We start from the raw sequence: 11,560 nt of genomic DNA on the forward strand, positions 1-11,560 counted from the left end.
ACTTCCGGTAGAAGCTGACTATCACCTGCTGAGGCTCGGCCGCTCGCATAGGAATTAAACTTTGGGCACCCTGTTTATTGGTGTCATAGCCAGCAGGTCTCGCTAATTTCATCTAGTTTTGAATGCTCAACTAGCCTCAAACCCCGTGAAACCTAAGATCAGGCCACACACACGCTTACCAGCACGTGCTCACTCATGGCCGCTCCTGGTTAGATGCCTTGGAAGACTAATAATTGATAGCGCTTAAAAAAAAATGTCCAACGATTACAATACTTCTTAATGCGAAATTTCAGCGTAGCCTTATGCGTGTTTTCACTTCACGATATATTGAGGTAAAGAATTTGAGACCGAAATCACCGCATTGACCGGCAGGCAGTGGGCCAGTGCTGTCAGCGCCTTCGCAGAGGGAGGGTAGTATGGGAACGCTGGCATGATGAGCAGCATCTCAGAGCCAGCTGTGGAAGATGACGACAACGAAGGCGTGAACAGTATATTGAGGCAAAGAATTTCTCACCGAAATCACCACACCAACTGACAGTGGGTCAGTGCCATGAGTGCCTTTGCAAAGGAAGGGGCAGTATGGCAGCGCTAGCATGATGAGCAGCATCTGAGCCAGCTGTGGAAGAAATTAATGGGCCTTTTCAATTTTCAGAGTTCTGGCAGCCAGATGGCAGCAAGATAGTTCCGGTTCTGTTAGGAAGTCACGTGGGCTGGGATCCCAAGACAACCTGAACCTGCCCGAAGTTTGCAAAATCGAATGCTGGTACAGCTGGCCAAATGTAAACAAGCTACCAGCATGGCAGCGCCCGGCGAGGCCGGGCACGCTCGGCGTAGTCGGCCCATTTATGCGTTGCCAGCTTGAAAGTATATAGTTTCATTCAGGGATTCGATCACTTTCGCGCGATTTCGCGCAACTCTGCGCAAGACGCGCACTGGGCCAATCTCACCTTGCGCAGCACAACAGATGGCCTCCAACGCAGCAGATGACAAGATGCGAAATTGCGCGTAAGTGATTGTAAACTCGAAAGCAATAGCTCGAGGGTCCCTGCTCGCAGCGATCACGTCGCCCACCGGCGACCTTGATGAGTTGGCGTTGTGTCATTGCAAGACATGAAAAAGCAGGTTATCGGGTATGTCTCATACGCATAAAATTTCGTGCCGACCTGCTTGGGCTTCGATTTCAGAAAGTTTGTTATAGCTGATGGTGCTTCTCATTTTGACCCTAAGGAGCAGGAGACGCGGCTGGCGCATGAAAATGCACGCCTCCTGTGACCAGAGAAACGTTTCACACGAGAAACAACATTGGTCGCGATCACGAGAGCAATAAGCCAATGTATGTGTGTGCTTAGATCAACGGCCTGCAGTTCGAACACATATCGGCTTCGAGCTGCCACCTAAGCATACGACGGAGAGACGGAGCGAACGTGGGCTAGCTGCAGAGCCTTCGCTAACTGCAGAAAAAGGAGCTAGATATATACATATGCGAGATATATGAAAACGAACGCCACCAGAGAAAGACGAACCCAAAATGTACCGCAATGTATGAATGAGCGTCTACAACTTGCGTGGAACACAATGCAGATAACATGCATGCATGAGAGCACGGCGCGCTGATCACCGCCGCGAAGAAACCATCAGGGGACACACACAGAAAAGCTTCAAACGGTTCACCACGGCTCGTATCGCGCCGCTTCGCAATGCGGAACGGAGCATTGGCACCTAAAAAGATAACGCTAGAAGTAAGGAAATCCGAACATGACCGTAGACAGTTGACTGGGCAAGGTAAATTTTAAGTCCTCAAGCGCCCGCGTTGCAATCCGTGAAGTCGCCGCAAAGATGGCGGCGAGCGCCCATCGCCTCTTTTAGTCGTCTGCTAGCCAGAGAACTTCCAAAGCGCAGCCAGACCAAAATCATCCTGGCAGATTCTGGCAGCCCGCAGGTAGCCAGAACCGTCCAGCCCGAGCAAAACGAACGCCCGGCGGAAGTGCGTAGCGTGGTGGGCGGAGCAACCCGAGAAAAACGAAGACGCTCTGGCTAGCTCTGGCAGCCCGCGGGTAGCCAGAAGTGGAAAATCGAAAAAGCCCAATGACAAACGCGCGAACAGTGGCACGCGCACATTCACATGATTACGCCGATGCGAACACTTAACCCAGGAACAGGCACCTAAGAGCTGCGCTCTAAAATGCGCAAGTTGGATGTTGCTACGATCCATCGGTCAAGCTGGTGAAGGACAAAGCCGGTTTACACCATACAGCGTGGTTGGACTGTAGCATGTGAGTGTGAGCACGCACTCAAGCCCTGTCGTGCACAAAGCAAACGCTGCGCTGCACTGCAATTGCATGTAGCTGCAGTCTGCTACGTAGCGTAGATATCGCCTAATGTTGCCTAATTGTGGTCGCTATATTAAGAAAAGTATTAAACACACATGAACAAAAATTCGCATTCTAAGTGGGAGTTCTTTGAGCTATACAGTCTCCTTTAGCTTCCCTTCAGCTTCCTCTAGCAAATAGTTGCCGGACTGTTTACAACACAAGTTGCTATACTTGTCTATTTTCACATGCAAAATAGCAATAAAGTAAATATTCAACATTCTTGAACCACATTTAGGAAATAGATAAATATGTTGTTAAGTTATGGTGCAAGTCACAATGCTGTAGATTTTTCAATATATAGTCACAACCGAGACCCGGTTAGCAAAAACCCTGTATCTAAAAGCCAAACTACAAGTAAAGGCCCAACTACACCACTTGTGGGCGAAAGACGCTTTTAGGAACAGATCCTCAAGCGCGATTTCACCCATGTTGGGGACTACGAAATATTTACCAAAAATGCAGTAATATGGTGCTTCCCCTCATGCAACGTGATTATGGCCGCAAACCCTCGTAGAGATCAGAGCAACAAGGTGCAAAGGAACCCTGCGTAAATAACGATGTCAGGATTTCTGTGCCGGCGCTTGCGGAGCTTGTCATCGCGTACGTGTTGCATCATGCTCGATCTGGAAGTGGAAGATTCCATGGCTGATGCATTTTATTTTTGAGTAAAATTAGTTTTAATATCATGCTCAATAAAGCTTCCTTGCGTTCGTGTTCCCGCACGTTAAACTAAAGGTCTTGAAGAGACGCACACCAAAACATCCCACAAAGCTGCTTACGTTTAATTTATAGAAGGTGACAAACGCTATTCTAAACCTGTCTATCTTCTCCAGACAAATATTGGTGCTCTGGCTGCCTTTAAAGAATACTAAACAACCTCTACCAAGAGGAAAATGTCAGCCAAGTGGGTGCACGCTGCCGCGCCCACTTGTAGATTCAAACTACCACGAGGCACGGCAAACGCAAGGCACGTGAGCATAAGCTTTCACGCGCCAGCATGCTTACATGTCGTTTAGCCTTTAATCTTATTCTTGGAGGGCATTTAGTTTTAAAGCTTGCATATCCACTCATATATAATATATATGTATTCGGAATTTACAAGAATTAAACTTTTCGATGGTATATACGACAACTTTATGCAATAAGCAGAACAGCTGCACGAAAAGTACTGAAAATGGAGTGTTTGTGCCGCTAGAGTGCAACTGCCACTGTCCATTGTCATCACTGTCAGACATCACTATGGACTACAACCTGCCATTCACAGTGCGGTCCACCTCATTATCCTTCAAGAGTGCTCACGCAACGTAATTATCGGCATGGACTTTCTAAATCAAAACGGCGCAGTCATTGATCTAAAGTCGAAGTCGATAGTGCTGTCCACAGACTCAGCGATACCGCCGGAGAGGACTTCTGAGCGTGCCTTTAGAGTACTTGAACACCAAAGTCAGCATCCCACCTTGCATTGTCATTTCCGGCAGCACCGAAAGACCTGCAGATGTAAAAGGCGTCATCGAGGGCGACCAATGTCTACTGCTCGAGCGTGAAATTTGCATTGCAAGAGGGATTGCTCGAGTGCACGGAGGAAAATCGAAAGTGATGCTGACAAACTTCAGCCAGGAGTTCAAGCAGATCAACAAGGGCATGACGATCGCATACATAGAGGAAATTGTGGAAAGCAGCAATACCTTTATCCTCTTGGATTCTATCCAATCTACCTCAAAAGATAAAACAAGAAAAAATTTTTGTGGCAGTACTCCTTTCAACACTATCGCTCAGCGCAGGACGCGCCTGCATCTATCGCACATGCAATCAGATTACACGAGGTTCAGTGACAACAGACAATGGATAGAACCATCATAACATTCCAGAAACTTCCATTACATGCAGGCGTGTCCTGCACTGAGCGATAACGTTCAACATTTGTTAGCTGGTGAAAGGCGGTCAACTGAGAAAGCTAAACAAGTACACATGTCAATATGCAGCGTCTGTTTTTTAGCTGCACAAAATTCCTGAGGATTCGTTCTAGGTGAATACGCCCTGTGAACTCACTGTCGGTAATTTGTAGATTGAAATAGTGGCCGTAATGTTACTAATTTAAAAAGTTAATTCACATAATTATGCTAATTATTTAAGTATTTTGATTTCTCATAGAATTAATGGCCACCTGATTGAGTAATTTAGATCAAGGATTAGAATTATACTATCTGCTACAGGCAATTTTTAAAATTTTGGTGCAGCTATAAAAAGACTCCCTTTATTTAGGGCACCATAGGGAGTTTCTCCAAAGTGCCATCAGAACATTTAAAATTCTTCTTCAAGCAGTGAAATAAGATTTAAAATGGTTGCTGTCTGTATATGGCTCAGCATTTCTTATTGAAATTTTGCAATCATACATGGGAGACTTAGTTCACTTAGAATCAATCATTGAGCATATTTTAAGTTCGAGAGTTAATTTGAGAATGGTAAATGGAGAAGGACATTTTTTAATCATTTCTCTGCCGGTGATGAGTATAGTCGTCGCCAGACTTTGTACCAGTATAGCAGAGTATAGTCGACATGAAGCCAGGTTTCTGGAAATTGCCATGGCTGCCACTGCTACAATAGTTGGGCCTTGGCTGTGCACACACAGATGGTGTGGAGGGTGCACAAGGGATGTGTAAAAGTTCTACAGGAACTGGAAATGCCTCTTTACTGGGAAAATTATGTAGAGCTATGACAAAGAGTACAACTTGGGGGGGATAGAAGCAGAGATTGTGAAGTGTTTAGTGTGGCCATTTCCGTGCTTCCTGAAAGCAGGCAGTTATAAATTGTTGCTTGCAATTTCAATGAGCCACTGCATTAGTGTATTGATTTCTTCATGCAACAGCCAGGTATTGCACGTGAATTTGGCAACAGTACTTTGGAATTAAAATGCAGCATGGTTACTAGGGTTTGGAAATTCATTTCTCTCTTCGTAAGCAGTCCACTGAGTTTCAATATTTCATTGGGCAGATATTCAAAGAGGCTACAAAGAATCATTGTCATGAACAGCCGAATTCAGCACACCTTGTCTTCAAGTAGATAATTTTCTTTTTCATACAATGGAAACATTACTAATGATGCTCTAGCATTGTAAGGCATAGCACAGTATGTGAAAAAGCAGAAGTATGTAGCAGTAGATTAACTTTTGCATTTAGTAGTAAATTGGTTAGCTTACCATGTATATTGACTATATCACTCACTACACAGCTTTTCTTCGGCATTCCATTTTAAATCCAAGCCACGGCGGCTGCATTTCGATGAAGACAAAATGCAAAAATGCTTATGTATTGTGCATTGAGTGCACACTAAAGAACCCCAGGCAGTCAAAATCAATCCGGAGTCCCACACTACGGCATGCCTCGTAATTATATCGTGGTTTTGGCACGTAAAACCCCAGAAATAAATTTTTTATTTAGCATTCCATTTTATATCTTCTGTAGGAGATGCAGAGCCACTTTATGAAGATGTGACACCTCCAGGGTCCCCAACACCAGAACAAGAAAGCGAAGGAGCTGTTTCTACCACAAAAGGCATTCCCATCTCCACTGCCGGTCAGTTCACTTCATTTGAAGTTAAAGTACTATTCATTTTGTCATGTATCAGTGATTGCAATCGTGGCTAACAAAGAGCAAAAAGCAAAACAAATTGACCAGTAAGAGAAATAATGCAAATGCTGCATTAAACATGATGTAAATGATGCTCATCTTGTGAAGCTGACCGTATTTTCCAGCAAGACATCGTGCCTTTCTGTGTTGAAAGAAAAAGTTGATAGAACACCTTCCGCACGTGCACTCTCGGTTTACAGACCATGGTACCATATAATTTTGTTTATTCAATTGCAGTTAGGTAAATTTTTGCTTAATTCAATCTTGTGGGAAAGTCCCAGCTATTCCTAATACAGTTGACTTCCGTTGACTCAACCCTGACTTGACATATTGGTACTGCAGACATCACACGCGAAACTCTGTGTATTTTCATGTTCCATTCGCAGCAGGGGCACTGACACAACATTGTACTGTGCGAGTCATGGGAATCAAGAAAAGCTTGATGGGATTTATGCTAACATTGTCATCATACTGGGAGATTTGAGATTGTGTTGTGATCATATGTGAACCTTATGGTTTCAATAAGAGGTATCGAATGGCTTACTGTGTTATTCAACCAAATAATCATTTCAAACCAGGATCAGAACTTTACTTTTGGCCATATCTGTACAGTTTGTGGATCACAGTTGCATTGAAGAGACACTGCTTATTTAGGCTTGCACTGTAAAATTTGAAAGTGTAATCTCTATCATTCTGTCCAAGTACTGTAGTCCACATGTCTTTTTTGTAGGTCTGATTCTAGGCAGCAAATTCATGTTTTTGCGGCACTTGAAGTCCACACAATTTCGTCCCTGACTGAGCGTAAAAGGGAGGTATATGGCGCCACGAGGCTATACACTGCATGTGTATTGCAGAAGTCCTTAATGTACATTTATATTCTTTACAAACTTGGATGTGGTTTTAATATACAGACATTGAATCTCTGGGCATTGATAACATACTATGTAATTTGATTTGTTCCTCATTTTCTTTGGTAACTTCTCAATATGCACAAGAGCCTTTTGCTTCAGCAGCTGTTAGCTAAAAGGCATGCATGTATGTGGAACATATCTGGAGATATGTAAAAATTGTTTTTACGTTCTTAATTTAGTGCACTACAGGGACATTGTTGTATAACTAAAACAAAATATGCTACAGTTTTTTCTCGCCGCATCAGCAAACGCAGTCACAAAAAGTTCGGTAAGGGCATTAAGTTTGGTAAGTAGAACATATTTGTGTTTCCTTATCACTGCCTTTTACAAATCTGGTTTTCCTATTTTGCAATGCAAGACTTCTATCCCATAACTGTAACAAGGCCACATTCTTGCGTGCCTACTCCTCCAGAGTGTTGTGCTTTACTTTTGCACACAGTCATGCATGTTTATTAATGTTTTAATAATGCGTTTTTTTTAATCAAGTTGCACAACTGCGAGTTATCGGAAATTGCTTGCAGTGAAAGGGGATGTACACTTTTTTTTCTCTTGAGGACGATGGGAGTTGTGCTGTTGCTTCCTTTCTGGTTGTATTTTAGTAGCATAATTTATGATACAGTCCCTCAGCATATCTTGAGGAAGAAGTTATGGGGACAGATTTTAGGATGAAAAGAAACTATCTTAGGTTTAATTTTCAGTGCTCTTGTACTATTGGCTTAATATATTGCATGGTCTGGCTGTGCATTACATGCAACATGTCACATTTTGTGACATGTTGCACTTGCCACAGACTTCACAATTGGTTTTTTATTGCACCCTGAAAGTGGCATGGTTGTAATGTAGAACATTGGACCATACTTGTAAATTGTCAGGCATTCATGATCCAGGCCAAGCTTTCTATGGCAGTGAAAGAATTCAGGAATGCCAAGAGCTTGCTTTCAGCTAACTTTAGCTGTATTCTTAGCAAACCTTCAACACATTCTTGCATACACCAATGCACCTGTTTTTACATGGTCATGTTCATAGATCAGCTCATGCTCGGTACCTAGAAGTTGTAAGGTACCCTTAAATGTCTAACATTAAGTCAGGCAGCCAACTAATTTGTTTTGTTATCTCACAAAACACAAATAAAGTAACACGAATCATTGCATTAATCTCCAAATGAGGTTAAGCATTATAATAATAAGTTTATCTACTACATTGCACAAGTGTGATAGGTAAATTAACAGAGCCGTCTGCATACAACACTTTATCGTCTGCTTTATTTTCCTTCCGTTTCTATCTTTTGTTTCTGCCTTCGTACTTTTGCACCTTTCATTCAGTTTCCGTAGTAGAGCACTGACCTACCTTTCTTTTCTTTCATCCACCAGTTTCCCCATTCCCAGCTGCAGTGCCAGCAACTGTGCCAGCAACTGTGCCAGCAACTGTGCCAGCAACTGTGCCAGCAACAGTGCCAGCAACTGTGCCAGCAACAGTGCCAGCAACAGTGTCAGCGCCAGCACAAGTCTTTCCCTTCTTGCAAAGCACAACTGCAGCGCCCCCTTTCGCGGGCTTTGGTGCAGCCAGCTCTGGACCCCTTTTCAAGCAAGGCTTTGTAAGCCTGCCATGATGGAATCAGCCCTCTCCTCCCTCCCCTCCCTCATCATTCATAATGGTGGCTGTGATGATCATACATTAACTTTCAGGACTATTTCCCAGTCTCTGTTCTGTGGCATGTCCACAAAGGCTTTCCTAATTTTTTTTTTTTTAAGCTTTGACTATATGCAGTGCTATGACAGTAATGAGACAGATAAGGTGATAGAGTGAAAAGATAAACTAGGAATGAGTATGTTAAGCACTGCACGCTTTTAGATCAGTGTGGTATCGCACTCAATGAGACGGCAATGGCTGGCGTGTGAACATTGGAAAAATATGGGCAGGAACAGAGGCACTGCAAACTGATCCCTATCCCTGCACAGAAAAAATCCCCAAAGAGCACTTGTGATTGAATGGTGCAACAGAAGTGGTAGTGCCTATTCACATGTAAAAAAAAAGTGCTATCACACCAACAGTATACTCTGCTACTGCACTTACCGTTGCTGCCAGTCTAAGCTACCTTTCTTCTGCTGATGGTTGTACAGCATAAGTGGATCTCTTGCACTAAGGCCACAAAGCGCTTCATAGCTGCATTAAGTATCTGAATAGAATTAGTCTTAGAAGTAGTTATTACTTCCATGTAAACAAAATGCTTGGAGAAACAATTTCATGGCTCTAGCTCCAGTACAGCAGCAGTGAGTGCACTTTTTAATTGAGAATTCTGTTGTAAACAAGTTCCTGCAGAAATATGGGAAGCATGGCATCAGAGATCAGTTTGTTTAACCAATATAGGAAGCATTAGAATGTGTTATAACGATTGACAGCTAGTGCATTGACGCTTGTCATAGCAATAGGACCACCTTGGCCATATTCATTGGTTAACTAATCAGAGTTTTTTTTTTTTTTTTTTTTTTTGAAGAGTGTGTCTGCTATGATGAGAATCAAAATATGGCCTCCACTGTTAAGAACAGGTTGTGTAAAGTACATTTAAGGAGTGCAGGACAAAGAAGTGGATATTTGTGTTTCTCTCATGCGAGGAAATGCAAAGCAATTACAGTAAAAGCTCGTTAATTCGAAATTTCAGATACTTTGAAGTAACTGCCTTGGTCCATCCAGCAGTGTATCAAAAGCAATATGTAACACATACCACTAATTCACACTGAAATGCAGCCTAGCCCCCGGCACCATCAATAACCGTTGGACAAATAAAGTTTACTCCTACGCACCACCACCGATAATTCGAACTCCGCGCCATCATGGATGGGGAGAGTGCTAGTGTGCTGGAGCACGTTGGTGTCGCTGCACACGCCGCGCAGCTTTCCTTTTTTATCTGCAGCCCTTTGTTTAGGCCTGACTGGAGAGAGGCGCGTTTGTGCCTGGCCAGGCATGGCCAACGCCTCTGTTGCAGGTCACTTCTCTCCTGCGAGGTTCTGTATAAAGGTCAAGAGCACGGCGCCGTGCTCCGGATGCTGTATGTGCGAGCAAAAGCGGGCGAGGGTGAGCCAGCAAACGCGGCTCAATCACGCGTGTGCGAGCGAGGAAGGCGGGGCGGATGCACGCCCTCTCCTGTCCACCTCAGGCGGAGGGAGGGAGGGAGAGAAGGGGAGGGACGTTGTTCTCCGGCGGCTTCTGCTTACGGTGCGGCCATGCAGGCATCCTATCTTGAAAGCGATCTGCGACGTGGCTAAAGTGCACGCCCACGTCGCCCTCATCTTTAAAGCGATCTGCCATGTTTGCAGAGTGCGCGCAGTGCTGGTAGCTTCGTATGTGATGTGCTTTTTGCGTTTTGTTCGCCTTGAAGCAAGCGCTGTATGAAGGTCAATTTGCTCGCTGCTACTGCCGCGATTCCTCACTCCAGCGTTTTTCAGCAAGTTTCCGCGGTCATCGAGCGAGCTGTGCTCATGTTTACCGGTGCGCATGTGACACCGTACTTGTCAATTTAGTTAGTAAGCGAATGTTTAGACAGCCAATAATACTACTATCCTTGCTTCATATAGCTATCTACTAATTTGCTATCGCAATCGATGCTTTGCTTTTTGGCAAAACTGCAACATCTTTTTTCTCCACGCCAGTTGGCGCGACGAACGCGCGGATGGAGCAAGAGCCATCTCGACGTCGGGCGCGTCGGACCAAGCGATTTCTTTCTCTGGTTTTCATTAGTTGGAATTTTCGTAGCATCCCCGCATAATTCGAATTAACGAGCTTTTACCCATATATTGCAAAGAGTAATTGAAGCTTTAAACAGCACACAGAGCAAATAAACTGTGTGCAGAAGGTAATTAGCTCTTAAGTTCTGGCAAAACGTCCAGATTGCGGTGAATGAGGTTGAAAAGAATGCATACTCTCCTGTGACCCTGTGACTAACACACCGGGCACAATATGCATTTTTCTCATTGGTAGGGCAAGATGTTTTTTTATTATTATTATTATTATTATTCGCTGTTCTTGTTACTAGCTGGAGGAGCCAGGTATGTGAAACAGTTTCCACACACATTAACCTTTTCAGGGTCGATTTTTTCATTGCAGATTTAATTTCTTCAGAGGGACCTATTTTGAAAAAAATTTACTGTAATTTTTCAAGGGTGACCATAAAATGAGAAAAAAATATTTTGCGTTGGTATATATGTACTGTTTATTCATGAACACAACACTAAAATAAACATATAAGAATTAAAAACTTGATGCATTGTTATACACATAGTTCAAGGCTTAGAAAATATGCACACGAGAATATTTCCCATGTCTCAAACTTTCCTGCTTACACTAATATTTATGTACATAATGTAATCGAACTACGTAGGTGAGCGCACTCAAGAAAACTGTGTGGTTGTGGGCCTGTCAGAAAAGCAAAACGCGGGACAAACTTCCACAAATCTTCATCTTATCGTCAACCAGAGGCAATTAGTTTTCGCGGGTCTCCAAAAAAAAAAAAACGGAAACGCCTGCACGGCAGCATGCTTCGCATATGCGAAGGATGCTGCTGTGCATGCGAGCCTTAAGCCCTGTGACCAATAAACGAGCGAGTAGCAGGCGATCACCCTTTGAGCGATTAGTAATGAGATAGTCATAGTTTTGC

The 11,560-nt window shown here is 43.7% G+C and overlaps 1 protein-coding gene across 7 annotated transcripts in view; it reads left to right on the forward strand.

Moving 5' to 3' along the window:
• The window catches only part of LOC142579570 (uncharacterized), a 303,963-nt gene that overhangs the window by 217,986 nt on the left and 74,417 nt on the right, over window positions 1-11,560 (forward strand). For 6 of the 7 annotated variants that reach the window (XM_075689924.1, XM_075689954.1, XM_075689963.1 and 3 more), the window contains 2 exons: window positions 5,834-5,944; window positions 8,280-8,503. In XM_075689924.1, coding sequence (XP_075546039.1) covers window positions 5,834-5,944; window positions 8,280-8,503 — 335 coding nt within the window. The remainder of the gene's footprint in view (window positions 1-5,833; window positions 5,945-8,279; window positions 8,504-11,560) is intronic. The other variant, XM_075689947.1, reaches the window with a different exon arrangement.

The sequence above is a fragment of the Dermacentor variabilis genome, chromosome 1 (assembly GCF_050947875.1).
Source record: "Dermacentor variabilis isolate Ectoservices chromosome 1, ASM5094787v1, whole genome shotgun sequence".
Classification (NCBI taxonomy): Eukaryota; Metazoa; Arthropoda; class Arachnida; order Ixodida; family Ixodidae; genus Dermacentor; species Dermacentor variabilis.